Source organism: Rattus norvegicus, chromosome 1 (assembly GCF_036323735.1).
Source record: "Rattus norvegicus strain BN/NHsdMcwi chromosome 1, GRCr8, whole genome shotgun sequence".
NCBI classification, from domain to species: Eukaryota; Metazoa; Chordata; class Mammalia; order Rodentia; family Muridae; genus Rattus; species Rattus norvegicus.
In genome coordinates this window covers 237,136,238-237,155,969 of record NC_086019.1, presented here as the reverse complement: position 1 = coordinate 237,155,969, position 19,732 = coordinate 237,136,238, and the positions used below count along the sequence as shown (strand labels likewise).

Sequence of the window (19,732 nt, the reverse complement as noted above, 5' to 3'; positions counted from 1 at the left end):
AGACAGAGAGACAGAGAGAGATGGAGACACAGAGTCAGAGACAGAGAGAAGAGAAGAGGGAGAGAGTAGAGGCCAGCTAGGAACACATGAAGAGAGAGGGTCAGGGGAATGGAGGGAGAAGGACAGAGAGGACAAGAGAGTAAGAAAGCGAGGAGGGGGCAAGCAACCCCTTTTGTAGTGAGTCAGGCATACCTGGCTGTTGCCAGGTAACTGTGGGGGCAGAGCCGAGAAGGAATGTTACACCCATAGCCCTGTTTATACCTTGCCCTCATTCTCTCTTCCTTCTTCCTGCTTCTGGGTAGTGTCCTTTATAATAAAATGACAATAGGAGGCAGAAGGGTTTTCTTGAGTTCTGTAGGTCACTATAGCAAATTATCTCAGGGTGTTTCAGGAACTCCTGAAGTTAGTCAGAAGGGCTGAGGATGGGGCTTAAGATAGCACAGCTGTTGGTGGACCACTTCCTTGGTGTATACAAGACCCTGGGTTCCATCTTCAGTACTCGAGGTGGAGAGAGTTGAGGCAGAGTAGCAGTGCCAACTCAGGGTGGTATCTAGAATCTGAGGTAGGGTAGTTCTGTACAACTGAGCTTTGTGGCAGAATTGAATTGCAGAATGCACACTTGGTATCTGGAGAATTAAGGAAGGGGCTGGTGAGAGAAGACGGTATTAGCAGCCACAATAAAAGTGTTGTGGGTGGAAACAGTTTGAGATGCTGTTTGTGCTTGTGGGTCAGAGAGAAATCCTGTGGTTTACACAGAACCTGGACCTAGAACCCTGGTCTCATTTAGACCTTCTTTCTGCAGCTGGTACACAGTCTTCCTATAAGGTAAAAACCCTCAACACTGATAGGAAACCACAAAGAAAGGAAGCTTGAATATTAAAGTGTCAGATGTTGAAAACTGGGAGCTACTCGAATTCGTTATGGAACATTTTCTTTCCTCTATGGAAAACATGGACAAATATTTATATTCAAGTCCTATATTTATAGCCTATGGGGCCTTGATATCGCAGAGGAAAGATCAGGACAGTGGTTAAGAAACACCCAGAAGGGCTGGAGCGATGGCCCAACCACTAAGAGCACTTGCTGCTCTTACAGAGGCCCTGGATTTGTTTCTGACACCCACATAGTGGCTCACAACCATCTGTAACTCCGGTTTCAGGAAATCCAGCCCAGTTTTCTGGCCTTCACAGGCACTAGGTGTGAACACGGTATTGATACACATACTGGCAGAACACCTATGTATAAAAAAAAATTAAATCTGAAAAAAGAATATGAAAACACTCAGATTCTCTCCAGAGGGAAGATGGACTGGAGGTCAGAGATGGAGTATGCAAGGGGCCTTGGGTGTCACCCCTTGCCTGACATATGTAGATGTTTCTGTTGTCTGCCTGAGAGGGGTGCCTTAAAAGTTATCTCAAGTGAATTCTTCTTCAAGGAGAAGCTCGATGAAAGACTCAAAGGAATCTTCCAGGTCTAATTGCAGGGCAGTGGGTCCTAGTCAGATTGTGTGAGCTTAGAGGCTCCTTAAAGATAAAGAGAGAAAACAGGAGCTGGGGCCGGGGAGGTCACCTGTCATTAAATCACCTGTCAGTCATGCTGTCACAAGCATAAGGACCTGGGTTTGGGTCCTCAATGGCTACATAAAAAGCCAACCTGATAGTCTAACTGTTACCCTGAGGTTCAGGGTGGAGAGACAAGTGAACCATGGAGTTCATTGGCCAGTCAACCTACCCAACCAATGAGCCCCAGGCTCAGTAAGCGACCCGACATCTCACAGTGACCTCTGACCTCCATGTGCAATAGTGACCCAAATGTCAACCAGGGCTCTGAGACACTTTATTCCAGAGCTGGACCATTTTCACCTCAGAACATAACCAAGCTGTTAATGCTGTCCTTGTGTTCTTGGAAAAGATAATTAATAATAGAAGTGATGATGGTAATGATGGTCGTGATAACAATAGTAAGAGGGCACAATTTAATACCTCAGGGAATTAGAAATTTGGCTGTGTACCCTCAGATCAGGCTGACCTTCAGGAAAGCATTCTAAACTGGAACTGGGCTATGGTTTTGCAATAGACACTTAAACTATATTCTTATGTACAGAAAATATTGTTTCCAAGAATTGCTGCTAAGTACACTGAGGCTAGACTTACTTTGTTTATCTATTACTATTACTTAAGCAGGTGAGTGTGGACTGTCTGCTGAAGTTTTCCCTTCTGCTGAGTACTCAGGAGAAAATGGCAAATGTGGTCGCCTCAGTGCCACAGAGAAAAACCACGTGGTATAAAAGAGGGTGCTGGTGCCACGGAGACAGATAAGAGAAGTACACAGTCAAGGTTAGAAAGGAGAGAGGCGGCAAGGTGACCAGGGTTCATGGCTTTTCTGGTAATTCTTAAAGACATGATACATTTTTGATTTACTGTTTTTAAAGGATCAGTGGCAAATAAGATCTTTAAAGTTGACCTCCACTAGTTGTGGTTTGGCAAGAATTTCTTGCCTAATTTCTCCAGAAGTCAAGGCACTGACTTGGGTGGCAAGGTAGCAGTTCTGCAGTCACAGGCAAGCTAAGTTTTTAACTTTGTGTTAAGGGTTGGGCCCAGTGTATCTTGACAAATATTTAAAGCTTGCCAAGTTAGTTTCCTCCAAGTACCACATAGAGGAAAAGGGAGTGCCTGCTAGATAGTTTTATGAATGGTGGAAGTAAAGTAAATACTAGCCTCGGATTATTATCTTCACATTTACATGGTAAACAGTTGAAAAAAAAAACCACCGTAGTTTAGCAACAACAATCTAAGATTAAGGCTAAATGCCTTAGAAGGTTTTACAAATAACAGTATATTTTTGTTTTAACACAGATTTTTTTATTCATTAATTTTTAGTAAGCATAAAAAATAATGAGATTTGCTTTTTGTTTTTTTTTTTTCCTCTCAACATAGGGTTTCTCTGTGTAGCCCTGTCTTGGAACTCAGCCTGTAGATCAGGCTGGCTTGAATTGGGAGATCTGCTTGCCTTTGCCTCACAAGTGCAAGGATCAAAGGGTGTGCGTCACCACCGCTGGCAACAGTGAGCCTTTTTTTTTTTTAAATTTATTTATTTATCATATATGAGTACACTTTATCTATCCTCAGACACACCAGTAGAGGGCTTCAGATCTCATTACAGATGGTCGTGAGCCACCATGTGGTTGCTGGGATTTGAACTCAGGACCTTTGGAAGAGCAGTCAGTGCTCTTAACCACTGAGCCATCTCTCCAGCCCAACAGTGAGCCTTTTATGAGTTTTTTTTTCTGTGTAGGTGTGTGCACGTATTTGTGCATGTGGTGTACATAGGTGTGCATTGCTCAAGGAGGTCAGAGGTTAACCTCAGCCATTGCACTTTAAGAGTCACCCAACCTACTTTTGGAGATAGAGTCTTTCATACGTAAGTTTCAAGATAAATAACAACAGAGGTTAGGTAGCTTGAAGGGACCAGTGGGGAAGGGAGGACCTTCGGGGGGGGGGGAAGAGTGTCGTGTTATAAAGAGATAACAGGGGAAGAGCACATGGAAAAGAGGATGAGAGGGCAGAGAAAGGAGAGAATATGGAGACAGAAAACTCACATTAACGAACTTTTAAAAATCCAGATACACACCTAATACCACAGAAGCTTTCTAAAATATATGTGCATATGAAAGGAATTTAAATGGAGTCACCATAGAATGTAGGGGACAATGCCCCAACAAGACATCTTCTGCTACCTCTTAAAACCTCCTGTGCCAAGAATGGCTTGGGTTAAATCTTGGTGAGCTGTTGGTCAAAGGGGTCCCATATGCTGCCCCCCTCCCCCCAACATCACAAACTGCTGCTTAAGGCAATTGGTTACTCTCCACAACCTGATGGTAAAGGCCAGACCACGGAAGATACAGCTTCTCTATGTCACTGAACATAAGACAATAGCTGGTGCCCAACTGAAAGTTTCGCCCCTACTGACAAGTGCTGATAGTTCTGAAAGGGACTTTGCAGTCTACTGGAGGAGAAAAGTAATTATCAAGTTTCGCCCAGTGATCTCCCTGCCTGCGTGACACACCTGTGCAAAAGTGGCAGAGATGTTACCGGAATAACCAACCACTTTTACAAAACTGGATTCAGGAGATGGAGCCCGTACCTGACACTGAAGTGGCCAAGAACCTTGGACTAGAGAGGTCATGGGCCTAGGGGAAAACCATTTTTCTGTTACAGGAACAGACCAAGAAAATGATTATTCGGGACATATGGCTGTCCGCATAGAGCAGAGTGTCGCTTAACCCTCATTAGAGAAGGCTCTTCTTATAGTAGATGGGAATTAACAAAGAGATTCACAACAGGACAAGGTGCGGGGGGCAGGGGGGAGAGTTTGAAGCACTCGGCCCTAAGTGGGCAGTATTTATCAATGCTAATTGGCTCTGAGTTTATTGTGTGGACATTTTGTAGAGTGAGAATTTACTGATATAAATCTGATCGATAAATTATGAGCTTATTGAGTTTTGATTTTAACGGGGTACTGGGAGTTGTGACTATAACCACAGAGGGCAGATGCTTGGGACTGTGAACAGAGTTCGCGTCAGAGAGCCTCGAGGTAGACAGCGGCTGCTGGTGGAGATGGAGGTGGAGAGGGCAGCGGCTGCCAGGGCCAGAGAGTAGCCAGCGACAGCATGGGATGAAAATTGGAAACAAAGCGGGTCAAGTCGGGTTGAGACTTTTTTGCTGATTGAGATGAAAATACCCCTCAGATGCCATATGGCCCTGCAGTGCTGGTAATAGCATGAGTTGGTGTCTCATTATTAAATTTTATTATTTATTGTAACAGTGGACGACTCCAAGGAAACTGACTTCCAGACACAACAGTACTGATAAACAAATGAGCCCACTGTGCCAGCACCAAGGAGACCTGCACAGCTTCAACCCAGGAGTAGTTGAGCAACACAAAACAGACACCATGGTTTTGTGTGGGTTTTTTTTGTTTTGTTTTGTTTTGTTTTGATGATTTTTGTCTTATCTATCTTCTCTTTTTTAGTTTGTCTGTTTTGATTTTTATGGTTTTTTTTTTCTTTAGAGAGAGGGGAAAAAGACTAGAAAGTACATGTGTAGGGAGCTGGGGAAAACCTGAAAGGAATTGGGAGAGGGAAAAGAATACTATCAAATACATTGTATAACATTTTTAAATAAGAATTTTAAAAAATCCCCCCAATACACCAAGACCTAAAGAACATAAACAAAATTACATGACTAAAATTTTTAGATATTATATAAAATTATCATTTCTGATATAATTGAATGATCAGATTATTTCCAGTCACATTTATTGGGAGCCATCAAAGCTCATTATACATGTGTAAGTAAGACCAAATGCCAGAATATTTAAATAAAATAATACTCATTTTATTAATGTGGGAAATATATGTGTCTGTGAGGTGGGCATATGAGCACGTGTGTGGAGATCAGAGAGCAGCATCAGGACTCTTCCTCTGTGTGAGACAGAGTCTTAGAACCCAGAGATCACCAGCTTCGCTAGGCTGGTAAGCCTTCTGCATCCCAGAATCGGCCTCCCTAGCACTGGGGTTTGCAGCCATTCTTGGCTTCTGTATGGGAGCTGGGGATCTGAACTCTGGTCCTCATCTTGCTCACAAGTTTTCTCAGCTCTGCAACTATGTTTTAAAAGAGAACAAAGGGGAAAAGAAATAAGGACTTGGGATTTCAGGTTAACTTTTTTTTTTTTTTTGGTTCTTTTTTTTTCGGAGCTGGGGACCGAACCCAGGGCCTTGCGCTTCCTAGGCAAGCGCTCTACCACTGAGCTAAATCCCCAGCCCCTCAGGTTAACTTTTTAACATGGGGGTGTATGTTTGGTTTGGTGCGAGAGTCTTCTATTTGAGAGAGAAGAGGAGAAGCTGGGAGGGTTAAGGCACAACAGACACAATCCCTTCTAAGTTCTCGAAAGTCTAGTTTAACACCCTACGTTGTGAGTCAGCCACTCGCCTTACTTGTCAACAGTGATGAACTGGCATAAACTCATTTTCTTTTAGGAACTCAGAACACTGGAGCCTTTTGTGGTCACACATGGCTTTGAAACTTAGTTTATTCAAAGTTGTGAACAACGTCAAGAACACATTTGGCTACTTAATTACTATTTTAAGGATGGCGTGCAGATTCATAGAGTCAGCATTGTGGTTTTCGGGGGGAGTATAAAGATTCTGCCTCTACTTTCCTTTACAGTAAAACTGTGACAAATTAATGAAACAATTATACCCGCTCTAATTGTATACGGTGGTTCCTGGCCTCTTTTGTTCTACACCCCACCGGCTATTGTATACATAGTGAGTTTTAAGCTTATAAAAAATGTAGTAGAAATTGCTGTTGTCTAAATAGGTAAAACTATTCCTTTAGTAGCTTGAAATATTACTACGTGGTTGAATACAAACCTTTCTTTAGTACTACTTTAGTAACACTTAAACATACACAAAGTTTAAGGAACAAGCTTGTAACCAGTAAGTCTATGTAAAATTCTGCATTGCAGACTAAATACAGCGGATGGCGTATAGACATCAGAGAAAACAGAAACAATGCTTAGTGAGAAGGAGACCTGTTACGGATATGTTGGTCAAAAGAACCAAAGAAGGGGCAGAACAGAACTTGTGTGGAAGGAAAGCAAGCAGACAGGCAGCAGAGACATTTCATCCAAGTAGATGGGTGCATCGAAAGCCTCAGCTCTTCGGAAGTCAGCGAGAAGGACACAGCATGCCACAAACATAGGCAATAACCAGCTATTGAAAAGTTGAGGTCAATTTAGTGTCTTTCTAGTAAGAGGACTTCTGACTGCACCATGGGATCCCATGCTATTGAGATACCCTAGTGTATGTCCCTGGTTAGTTCTTACAGAAGACTTGAAGTTTGTTAAATATCGTCAATGATTTCAGTCACAGGTGCGAACTAAAATGTGTTTCGTTTCCTAATGTAAGCTGGCTTGCTTAAAGTTAAGTTGCTGTGTTGAAAAAAAAATGGAATTTTAAGAAGGAAACAAGCGCAGGTAATATCACTCCACTTCACAAACACAGACTTGTCTGTCTAGACATGTAGACATCTGGAGTGCTAGGGTTCTTGACAGAAAGGGCTGATCTGAGGGGTGCCTGGGGCATATAGCGATGCATTTGGCATTTTATTCTGAACAGTCTCTGGGGCAGTTGGTCCTCCCCTTAGCTGGTCCTCCCCCTAGCTGGTCCTCCCTCTAGCTGGTCCTCCCCCCCAACTGCTCTAGTATTACAATCTTTGGCTTAGAACCAGGGAAAATTGTGTAGGGTTTTTATTTTTTTAGTTTTGTTTTGTTGTTTTCTTTTGATGAAGATTTTTGAAAGCAAAACGTGAGCTGTGGTGCGTGCTCTTCTGAACAGGTCTGTGAGTGTGATTTCATGCAGGACTCAAAGCAGAGAAAAGGAAAGGGCAGGACTGAATCTGTTTCTTTACCAATTGCCCTAAGTCATAGAATCACGTCTTTGTTGAACATGCAGCTCTACAAAAGGAAATAAGAGAAAATCTTCTATATAACATTTCACATCATCTTAAACCAAGAACGGCTTTCTTTCTCTCTGTTGGCCTTTCTTCAGTTGGAAGCATTGAACCATTTAACCCAGAAGGCACAGACCTTTTATTACGTTACATCTTAGAGAGCTTAAACATGATATTGTTACAGCTCTCATCATTCTCTTCTACCAGAGCCAGTTGGTTGTCTTTTACTCCTATGTAAGTGCCAGGAAGATTCTTGCATTCGAATGAAACGAAGTCAGAGGACTTTTTGTGAAGAACAAAGAAGGCCTGATCTGGCGGAGAGACATCACCCTTTTGGAGCTGAGGAGAGAAGAGAAGAAGCCAAGGTGTAAGGAGGGAGTCCAGAGCTAACGTCGCCTTCCTGGGTCAGGACCCGTGGGGGACTGATCATTTATAGATTGATCTTTCTGGCAAGTTTGTGTTGAGTTGAGGAGGGAGAAATGAGCAGTGGAGGGAACACAGAGGCTGTGTGGCAGATTCAGAGAAGCTTGGCATAGACTGACCAGGTCTGCTTGCTTAATACCTCACAAGCTCTGGCTCTTTAATCCTCACAGCAAGTTTATCTGGAATAATTGCCTTGGTCAGCTACTGTGCAACAAACGACCACAAAACCCCTGGATGTGTTCCCCCTCATTGGCCATGTACTGCCTTTAAGCTAGAGAACACGTCTAGCAATGCATCTAGTAAGCCTTGACTTTTCACTCTCTGGGGATTGGTTCGGCACTCCCTATAGATTGGTTCATTTCCAATTTAAACACGGACAAATTTTAATTAAGTTAATTGTTGAATTAAGTTGTTCAATTAAGTTAAGTTAATTTAAATACAGACAGGGGTTGGAGAGATGGCTCAGCGGTTAAGAGCACTGACTGCTCTTCCGGAGGTCCTGAGCACAGAAACCACACGGTGGCTCACAACCATCTGTAATGAGATCTGATGCCCTCTTCTGGTGTGTCTGAAGACAGCGACAGTGTACTCACATACATGAAATAAAATAAATAACTCTTATAAATAAATAAACAAAGGCAGGTCATTTTTATTTATGTTATTTTTAAGAATTTATTTTAAATTATATGTATGTGTAAATTATATATATATTTATTTTAAATTATATGTATGTATATTATGTGCACATAAGTGCACATAAGTGTAGATGCCTGTAGAAGCCAAAGGCCTCTGACTGTCTTGGAGCAGGAGTCATAGGTGGTTGTGAGTCACCTGACAATGGATACTGGGGAGCCAACTCAGGTTGCCTCAATTGCTGAGGACTGATATGTGATTATTATTTTAATCCAATGAGTTCTGAGATAGTCTGTTGCACAATAGCTGACCTAGGCAATTATTCAATATAAACTTGCCGTGAGGACTAAAGAAACAGAGCTTGTGAAATACTAAACAAGAGTATGATATACCGTGGCAACCCACTTTAAAGCCTCATATATACTTAGAGTATTCGCCTGAGAAGAATGTTGACCACTGTCCTCTGTTCATGTTGATGCCTCACGCGACTGGATCACTTCAAAATTCTGTATATTTATAGAAATCATCTTTACTATGTCCTCCCATGTCCTTACTTCTTGCTCTGGCCTGTTTGTTCTTTACATGATCTGGATTTCCTGCTATGGCTGATGTGCTGTTTGCTGAGTAAGAATGGGTCAGGTATAGAAAGTAATGCTGCCCCAATCTGCTGATGTATGGGCACGTTCGCTGCCCTCCCCTTGACAGACTTGGAGCCAGGAATTATTTTATATACAAAAACATTCTGGGGCTGGAGAGATGGCTCAGCGTTTAAGAGCACTAACTGCTCTTCCAGATGTCCTGAGTTCAAGTCCCAGCAACCACATGTGATGGGATCCCATGCCCTCTCCTGATGTGACTGAGGACAGCGGCAGTATAATCATATACAGTAAATAAATAATTCTAAAGAATATTCCGGAAGAGCACAGCTGAGTGGAAAGGCTATGCGGTCAGTCTGGGCCTCACAGACTGAAGGGATCGAGCTCCTGAAAGACTGTTCAGACGTTAGATCTGATTTGACTGTAGGGGAAGCTAACAAATTCTCCAGTGATTCTGTATTGCCGTGCACACACCTCACACTTCTCGCCCTTCCCTACTCCCAAGCAAGTCGTTAGAAGTGACAGACTGTATTTTATTTACACTGTATGTACTTCTGCCTTCAAAACCGCCCTCACCTCTAAGTGCGCATAGACAGGAAGAATCAAATGTGGCTGTCACGTAGCCATATTTAGGTTACCTCCACAGAGTAGTCCTTGTCATTGGCATTCAGCCAGATGTCTGTGTCTTTGATAGGACTCATGTTCACCATCAGCTTCTTCCCATCCACACCGTCTCCTTAAAATGAAAATTGTAAGGTGAGGTGTTACAGCTTCCACTTGGCCGCATTTGACCTCTCTATTAGACAGAGACAATAGATCCTTCAAAACTCCTGTTGTGGGATAAGAGAGATGCTTCCTCCTGTACGAGAACTTGATGCCTTTGCAAGGGGACCTGCATTCAGTTCCCAGAGCCCATCGAGTGGCTCACAGCTACCTGTGACTTCAGTTACAGGACATTCAGTGCTGCCTGCTAGCTTTCCTGAGCACTGTATGAGTCTCAAGCACATACATGCAAGAAAAACATTTATAAAATAAAATAAAATCTTTTACAAAATCTGTTGCTCCAAAAAAAAATTCTGTGGTACATGATTAATAAAATTTGCCTATTGATTATAAGTTAAAAAAAAGAAATTATAAATCAAAAAAACCTAAGCCTTGTAACTCATCTTAATTTAACTTAACCCAAAGAATCCAATTTGCAAACAAAAATAATTCATTTATCCGTTTAAAAGTATTTGCACCCAAATATCAAGTAGATAGTCCTTCTGTCCTTCCGTCCTTTCTTTTTCTTTCTTGCTTTTATTTATGTCTCCCCTCAAGATAGGATTTCTCTGTGTAATCCTATCTGTCCTGAAACTCACTCTGTAGATAAGGCTTTGACCTCAGAGATCTGCTTGCCTCTACCTCCTGAATGCTGGGATTAAAGGTGTGCACCACCAAGCCCAGCCCAAGAGTCTTTCTAAATCTTTCTGAGGAGAGGTGTAAGTTTTTTACTGCCTGTTGTTGTTGTTGTTCTGACCTTTTGTAATTGAACTGATGCCAATGGATACTGCTTTGGTCGTCAGCTTCCCTTCGTTCATGAGAAGCCACTACGAGCTGTCCGCTAATAGCCGACAGTAGAGCATTTCCCCTCCTGCCTTCTCAGGGCTCAGCGTTGCTTTCAGACCAAGTTCTGACCAACTGAAGATAAGCAGACATGTGATACACAACTTCTAGTTGTGCCCTGAATGGGGGAAAAATATGCATTCGCCCTCCTTCCTCTCTCTTGCTGATTGGGCACAGTGGTGAGCCATTCCACATGAACGGAATGATGGTGTAGAAGGAACTGCTTCTGGACAACCTTTGAGCGAAATCGTTCAAGCCATGGCTGAGACGGGCTACACCATTATAAGTGCAGCTAAGCCTTTACCCTACTAATCCAGGAGCAGATGAGGTGGAATAATTCTCTAAGAAGCTAAGATTTTACAAGGAGTGTGGGGTTAAGGATAACCTTTTGAACCTCTTTTTCGTGATAATCATGGACTTCCTCAGATTTATCTTTGTTCTGCATGAGAATCCAAACACCACCACCACCCCTCTACCCCCCATCCCTCCATCCCCAACCCCTCCCCCGTCCCCCCACCCCTGGCCTCCACATTACCTGATTGTGCAGGAAAGGAAGACTCGTAGTAACGGAGTAGCACCTTATCTGAAAGGCAACATTGGGTAACACTTGGTGAAGGATAAATGTATCAAAAGGTTTCAGTTCCACCCGGGTCCCCTGGGTAGGGAAAACAAACATCCTCTTTTTTGTCATCTGCCAAAAAAAGCAGAACTTTGGTGGTTCTTAGACAGATCTCGGAATATATTGTGCTCCGATGAATTCTCCAATATACAGGTGATATTGTTTATGACAGAGGGATATTCTTTCACAAAAGACTATGCTTTGGCAACACTGAAAAGGTGGCCAAGATCGTATTGCTCAGCATTAATAAATACATGTGGTTCCTCTTTCTGTATGTCTCAACAGGTATTTCTCAATGTATTATTCCCTGAAGAATGTGACTACAGAGTCCTTCATGACATAGGAAGGACTAGAATTACCGCAGACGGTGAAACTCACTGCTGCCGAGGATCTCAGTTAATCCATTATTGATAAATTGGTAATTTTTAAAAAACCCTGCCAGACATTATTACTAAGTTTAGATGTGAGAAAGCACTCTACCTTTTTCTTGGTTTTTCCCACAATCTTCAACATTGATCACGTAACATCCATTCTCCAAAACAAAACTAACAGATTGGTCGTTGTATGTGCTCAGGGCACAAGATTCTGTTAGCAGTGAAGTTCCTGCCATTAAGAACAAAAGAGAAACGATTCTGTGAACCATTCCCTTGGCTCTTTATAAGAATCATTTCCTCTGAAGAGCTTTGATTTTTACTGTGACGTGTACTTTGTCATTGTAACATAGGCAAAAGCTAATTACCATACCTGATCCCAGGGTGGGATTAAAGGTGTTAGCTTCCTGCACAGTGGGGGTAGGAACGAGGAAGACAGTTCCCTTCTTTACCTTCTTACAATCTAGGGGACAGTGGGGAAGAATGGTCATGTTTTGGAAGACATGGGTGAATGTGTGCCCCTTTATAAAGCATGACCACTTAGAGATTCCCAACAGTCTAGGACAGTGTTTTTCAACCTGTGGGTCCAGACCCTTTGTGGGTTGCAAGATCTTTTCACCGGGATTGCATATCAGGTATCCTACATAATAGATATTTGCATTAGGATTCATAACAATAGCACAATTACAGCTGTGACATAGCAACAATAGTAAGTTTACGGTTGGGGTCACAACAGCATGAGGAACTATATCAAAGGGTTACAGCATTTAGGATGGTTGACAGCCTCTGGTCTACAAGAGTGCAGATGTAAGCTAGTTCTGCTTCTGCCTAGATAATCGAGACACACACAGAGCACCTGATAACATTTTTAAAGCATATGTGGGTAAACTGAAGCAGAGTTGGACCCTTATGAGGATCCTACATTAAGTTTTGCTGTATGTTCTGCATGTCATTGAACTTTGCAAAGAAATAATATACTAAATAAAAAGAATTTACAGGTGGACATCTAAACCAAAGTAATTTAAATCCAGTTTGTGAGAAACTTGAATATTGACCAGGAGGTTAATATATTTATTTTAAACATACACTAAATACACATACTAAAATATATACAATACATAAAATACATTCTAAGTTGTTTTATATAATATCACATATAAAATAATATATTATTAAAATGGCAATATGTGATTCTTAATCAGGTTTCCTTAATGGTGTGGTTGTTAACTTGTTAATTAATTATTTAATTTGGCCTTTTGTCTGGTTGTTTTTGAGACATTTTCTCACTATACAACTCTGACTGTTCTGGAGCTCACTGTGTAGACCAGACAGCCCTAAACCCAAGGAATTCCCCTACCTCCCGAACGCTGGGACTGACGTCACATGCCACTATGCCCAGCCCTCGCTCTGAATTTTTCCCACATTAATAAAGACTGTGTAGAGCTTGCGGCAAATGTTCTACCACTGAACTACACTGCCTGGTTTCTCTTCACTTCTCGATAATCACCATTTTATTCAGAACTCAGCAAAAATGGTAAAAACTTAAAACTATTCTTCAAGCCACATCAAGTTAAAATTGTATTTTTTTTTAAAAAAATAGTTCTTTTATTTTCCTTCATGGTGAACATTTTGAAATGTGGAGAGTGGTGCATTTTTTTCTCTCTCTCTCAAAGGATAATACTTTTATCAGGACTGATGTAGACACAATTGCCAACCTATAGCAAGTATTTCAAAATACCAGTGGAATGCTAGCCATAGGTAGAATAGGCACAGCTTCACCACACCCAGTTTGGACACCACTGAACTGGCACACAAGCAGGAAACAAACGTTTCGGATACGTGTGAAGACACACTCTTGAGTCTGCTCCGTGGAGTAGGGTTTGCCAAGGCCCCATGTCCTATCTCCCCTCTGACCAGTCCTACCTTGGATACTCAGTGTGTCAACTGATGCAGCAAACGCTTGGATACTGCCAAGCAGGGATCTCTTCCTAGAATCTGGTAAACAGGTAGAGAGCCTCCCTTCATGCTTGCTACCTGCAAGACAGTAGAGGGGCTTGGGGTGAGCCATCAATCTTCATTCTGCAAAGATGCCATCCTTTTTGATGGCCGCTATGGTGACAGTGGTAAGTGATCCCAAGGTTGTGGTCCCCCAATGGTCTGAGGGGATACGTTCCTCCTTAATGACAAGGTCTTCACTTTTTAAAGTGAAGTCCACTCACAATCCAACAGAGCACACCAAAGGGAGAAACAAACAAACAACCAAAAACAAACAAACAAACAAAACTACTCACCACAGTTACTGCCTCAAAAGCAGCCACTGTGAACCATTTAGTTTGCTTCCTCTATATTAGAAAACATCATCCCATAGGATTACATGTTTACTCATAATCTCGGGTCCTTCTGCTTCTACTCACCAGTGTATCCATTTCTGAAATGGATTCTAGAATAGACTTTTAGAATGTTTATTTAGAAATTATAAAATAGGAAAACCCTTTCTAAAATGGCCAACACTTTATCTCTCTCTCTCTCTCTCTCTCTCTCTCTCTCTCTCTCTCACACACACACACACACACACACACACACACACACACACACACACACATATATATATATAGTAAAAGCAAATGGATGCCCATCAATCTGTCCAGAAATGTACTTACCTGATTTTAGTGAATATCTTTTGGCGGGTTCTTTTCCAAAATAACAGGTCTCCTTTCTTATGGTGAGGCCAGAACGGAGCCTCATGCAGTAGACATGGCAGATATCTTTGGTCTTCTGTTGGGATCCTAACAATAGGGGGGAAAATGTTGATTTATGCAGTTCATATCCCATAATATATATAGCACCTCCAACAGAGACTGGAATAGCCCTACTTAATTAAAAATTAACTATTAATTTTATAGCACAATGATAAGATATGCAAAATGAAATGGTCTTTTCTCCTTTCTGGGACCAAGTCTCTGATAAGAAGCAGCTTAAAGGAGAAAAGGATTAGTTTTGCTTGTATCTCAAGTCCTTTATGGAGGGAAGGTGTATCTTTATCTGTATCCTTCTTAATTAGTTCTGGACCCAGCCCATGGGATGTCACAGCTGCCCATTTTCAGGGTGGGTCTAAGCTACTCCTTTCCAGAGAATGCTGTCATAGACACATACCTAAAGGCATGCCTCACTGCTGCCTTAAGTGGTTCTTAATTCAATCAAGTTGACATTTAAAACTAACCATTGCAGACCCTGGGATTTAATAGGCAATAGGCTGGAGTTGTATTTTGCTGCCAGATGTTTTGTTGAAACACTTTAGGTCTTCAGAAATTTTGGGGTTTTTTGTTTGTTTGTTTGTTTGTTTTCATAACTCCGTTTGAGGAACCATAGCTTACATTCAGTATGGACAAGCCTTTGCCTAACCGAGGGGCACATTAACATCCATAGGCGATTTCTACTCATCTAGAATAAACTTCTCATGGCTGTCAACCATACAGGTTATTGATACCAAAATAATTGCCATTATCCACATAGCAGCAGTAGGCCAAACACTCTGCTAAGTACTTTTATGTGTCTTTTACCTTAGCCATTCATGATAATCTTAGTTTTATAATAATAATGTGAGGCTTTTGAGAGTCATGACACTGCCCAAAGTTACATGGTTCATGAGTTGTGCTAAGAAGTGTGTTACAGTTAAGTGTTCCCACAGAGTCTTGTGCTCGAGCACTTGGTCCCGACCTTGTGACACTGTTTGGTAACTTGTGAAAGCTTTGGGGCCAGCCTCAGATGATAGCCTGGTCTCTTCAGTCTCCCACTCACCGGTGGTGCCATATGAGAAGCCCCTGGAAGCTATGGCTACCATAGACTGAAGTAGTCCAGCCACCATCCCTGCCACATCACCGTGGCCTGTACCTTCTAATCCATGAAGCAAAATGAATTGTTTGCCTTTACTCTGCTTCTGCAGGGTATTTGGTCATAGAGATGGGAAGTTAAGTGATGCAATATTTTTAATATCAAAGCCACTCTACCTGTCAAATTAGACTCTACCTCCACCAAAGAAAAGTACCACTGGCCAGATGTGGTCATACCTCTAGTCTCAGTACTCAAGAGGCGAAAGCAGGAGGGTTGTGAATTTCCAGACCAGACTCAGCTACCTAGAGTCTTCTTTGGTGGGGGAAGAAGTCTGCACTGCAATCTGAGGAACTAGCCAAACACAAATTCAGCCAACTGAACTCAAAAGGTTAACCAGTTATTCAGTAATTCTCATTTTACTTAGCCCAAGAAAAATTTAAGTCTCATGCAGATAATTCCATCGTGTCTCGGACATCATAAATTGCTGTCCAGGGTCAGATGGAGACGAAGACTAGAACATGTGAATTGCAAGATCTCAGTCTCTGAAGCAAGCTCTGGCACCAGTGTCAGACACTCTGGCCTGCCTACTCCGTAAGGCAGTGTTGGTAATGGGCCTCGGTTTTTGTTTTGTTTTGTTTGGATACGAAGGCAGTTCATTCTTTAATATGAGGAAATGGGAAAGCCAAGTCACTTGCACTGAATCGTTATTTCTGCACAGAGCATTTTGACTTAAGTACAAATGAAAGGAACAATTTAACTGTGACTTCCTGGCCATTCAGAAACCACTGTCAAAAAGAATTTTTTTTAATTCTGACTGCCAAAGAACTATGTGGGTGGTGGTCCAGCACCTCGGAAAGGGCAAAAGGGGACATTGCTTTCTTTTCAGGCCATTCATCACCCTATTTCCTCTCTTTATTGTTTATTTTAAGAGTCTAAGATCCCACAGCCCCGTCTCCTCAGAGGTATATGCTGCAGGTGAGGACCTACTATTTAACCTCATTTCTCTTTCATAGCATTCCAAACTTTGCATTTATAATTAAATAATTTTATATGGCTCCTTCTTCTTTATTTGTAACCTGGGTATTTTCACTTGAGATTTTTTTTTTCCTTTACAGATAACCATTGAATTGACACTCCAAAGGTCCTTGACAGATATGCAGACTGGAAGTGGGTCTGTTTAGAGGTTTGCCAGTTAATTAGCGATGAGGTTTTGTGGATCTGATGGCAGGAGCTGTGAGGGCTGCGAAGGGGTTGACACAAAGGAAGACTGTTCACTAAGCTCACACTCATCCATGGTCCCTAATGATCTAAGTGGTCCCTGTCCTGTGTTGTAGCAAATAGTCATAGTGGTGATGTAAAGACTGTTTAAAAAGACAGACAACAAGTCGTCTTTTTCTTTTCAGCTCCAATATTCTTGGGAGTTTTTGATAAGGCAGCCAGGCTTCGTGTTGAAATAATCAATAGTTGATAATAGATTTAATAGTGATTAAAGCGGGGACACTTAAGCTCTTACTTGTGATTTTGCAAGGCGGGACCAGGGCTCTGCCTGATGTGCTGTCGCACTTTGCCGGGGAAATCTTGGAGTTCGAATACTTCATTCTAGGTCTCATTTTTCAGGTTTCTGTGGGGTTAAGATATAACATTAGTCCAACTATACGTACCTGACAACATCAGAAGCAACCTTAGCTATCTCACCATGAAACTGATAGCCACATGGGGAAACAAAGAATAAATTTGAGCATAGTATTCTGACTGTACACTTAGGCTAGAATCTAGCCATAGAATCAAAAAATAAAATAAAATCAAAGCATAGGGAAATCTCAGGCTGAGTAGTCTTATTGTTAATGGCATGTTTGTAGTGAAATCTCAGTACCACTTTGTTGTAGTACATAGCAAAAAATACCAAAAAAAAAAAAAAAAAGTAGCCATACTGATCTTGTATGATTTTTCAAAGTAGGGGGAAAGAAATATAAATACTTAACTCAGAAGCCAAGGCAAATGCCCTGTGATGTTAAATTTGAGTCTTTATTAAACAAATGCCAAACAGTGTGTGTACACACTTTATTTTCTAAATATTTTCTCCACTAAAAGGAACCATGACTCCAGATACGGGGTCAGGACAGTAATAATGACCATAAAACATGTTATGCCAGAAAACATTCAGCTATTAAAAGCTAAATGAGTTTGTGTTAAAAGCACACGGAGCCATCACGGAGAGTTTCCTCGGGTCAGATCTGGCACCAACTGAATGTCAAAAAGAGTAATGGTAACAAGAATAAGCAGAGTTTCTCAAGAAAAATGGGGGAAGATTGTCGGTTTCCTCTGCTCACTCACAAGTTCAAAGATCAGGGGAACAAAGGAGAAACTATAGCCCAAGCAGACACTGGGAAGAAAGGGGGAAGAAAAAAACAAAACAACGACCACACACACACACATACACACACACCCCAAACAAACAAACAAACAAACCCCAAAACAACAGGTTAACTAAAATTCACAAAGAAAAAGATAACTTGAAGTAGTAAGCAGTCCCGAGCTCCAGCCCGAGCTCCAGGCATTGGTGGAGGAAGGGGAGAGGGGCTGGGAAGGGTTAGGAGGGAGGGGAGCAACAATCGCATGGTCATCCTGAGTTTAGGTGGCCATAAGAAGAATAGAATTGCGCTGCTCGCTGCTGAAAGAAACCCATGGTTAACAGCACAGTTCTCACAAGCCTTAAATCCAGGGCAGGAATTTGGTCTGAGGGCGAGCTCCTCTTCACTGCTGCCTAGAAGTAAAGAAGCCACGCTATCCCTCTCCGGTAGCGTAAGAATGGTAAGAGTGCCGCGACCAGAGGCTGTCTTAAAGGGGGGCTATTGTTTGACACTGAGCCACTCTGGAGATCGGAAAATACAGACAGGTGACAAATCAGGATGCCTGGGAACGCTGCCATGCTACTGGCCAAGAGACAGTCCTGGAAGGGGAGGGTATGAACAATCCAATGAGAAGTTTCAATTACTGGGAGCCTGGGCCAAGGAAGACACAGTGATCAGTGGTCCCGCCCTCTGGTGGCGAGCCCTACTATTCAGCTCCAAGCGTGCAGCTGCTGGTTACTTATAAACCAAGGCACACTGATTGATTGCTCCTCTATCTGGACGTAACTAGGCGCGGCGTTTGCTCCCTTCGCTCGGAGGTGAACTAGCTGGACTTTGCCTCACTCGCGGACGCGGACGGCAGACTGAGGCTTCTCTGGAGTGAATGAGAACCTGCCTAGCCTAAGGAATGTAGAAATTGTTGTGAAATGCCACGGCACCGTAATTGCAAAAGACGAAAGCATATACTTTCAGATTCTAGAGTAAGCACAGCCCTGACGCTGAAGATGTGTGTCCTCACTACCCCAGCATGCTTACTGGGAGCAAGCTCTAAGCTACTGCCCTCGGCTCACAGACCTGGAAAGGCGCTTCGGTCGCTCTTTTTATTTGCCTTTCATTTAAACTATTACTTATTATTTCGAATTTTTTGGTTTTTTATCCCTCTTCTAATTTTACCTACTTCTTTTATATTTGAGTTTTAGTTCTCATTATCTTCCTCATCGTTTCAACCCTAAGACATTGTCGTTTTTTTCCCCTCTTTTTAAATTTTCTAAAAATTAAAATATAATGACATCGTGACTCGGGCCAATAGAACCATCTAATTCTTGATAGTGGCATCAAAAACACATTGGAAAAATATAGTCTTAAAGTATTTTTAAACTGGGGAAGCTGGATATCCACATGTATAAGAAACGGAAGTAGAAACTTATCTCTTATACTGTACCAAAAGAAGAAGAGGAGGAGGAGGAAGAGGAGGAGGAGGAGGAAGAGGAGGAGGAAGGGGGAGGAGGATGAAGAGGAGGAAGAGGAAGAGGAGGAGGAGGAGGGGGAGGAAGAAACTCAAACTGTTATCGCTCCTCTTTCCCTCCCTTACCATCCCATCTCTCTCCTTTGTTCAAAAGGATTAAAAATTAACTACTCTATACAAGTTACAACTCTGCTTTAAAGGAAACCATTTATTCTGAGCCAGCAATAATGACTGATAATGGGTTTAATAACATGGATTCAAGTCAACCTAAACAATGCATTCCCAAGGGAAAGTCACTGCATGAAGCTTTGCAGGCAATGAACA

The 19,732-nt window shown here is 42.1% G+C and overlaps 1 protein-coding gene and 1 long non-coding RNA gene across 11 annotated transcripts in view; one reads left to right on the top strand and one right to left on the bottom strand.

Moving 5' to 3' along the window:
• Positions 1–1,472: 1,472 nt before the first annotated feature.
• Positions 1,473–6,413, top strand: LOC134485220 (uncharacterized). The gene is made up of 2 exons (XR_010063231.1): positions 1,473–5,715; positions 5,830–6,413. It is a non-coding gene; the product is annotated as an uncharacterized LOC134485220 (long non-coding RNA).
• Positions 6,073–19,732, bottom strand: part of Il33 (interleukin 33) — a 34,420-nt gene continuing 20,760 nt past the window's right edge. For 4 of the 10 annotated variants that reach the window (XM_063268631.1, NM_001419498.1, XM_063268636.1 and 1 more), the window contains 7 exons: positions 17,106–17,213; positions 14,422–14,547; positions 13,685–13,795; positions 11,871–11,993; positions 11,307–11,354; positions 9,805–9,902; positions 6,073–7,853 (listed from right to left, as the gene is read on the bottom strand). In XM_063268631.1, the coding sequence (XP_063124701.1) occupies positions 7,662–7,853; positions 9,805–9,902; positions 11,307–11,354; positions 11,871–11,993; positions 13,685–13,795; positions 14,422–14,547; positions 17,106–17,202 (795 nt within the window). In that variant the 5' untranslated portion in view covers positions 17,203–17,213 and the 3' untranslated portion in view covers positions 6,073–7,661. Of the gene's footprint in view, positions 7,854–9,804; positions 9,903–11,306; positions 11,355–11,870; positions 11,994–12,134; positions 12,225–13,684; positions 13,796–14,421; positions 14,548–17,105; positions 17,214–18,299; positions 19,395–19,732 lie in introns of those variants that run through there. The other 6 variants (XM_039084456.2, XM_039084466.1, XM_039084481.2 and 3 more) reach the window with 4 other exon arrangements.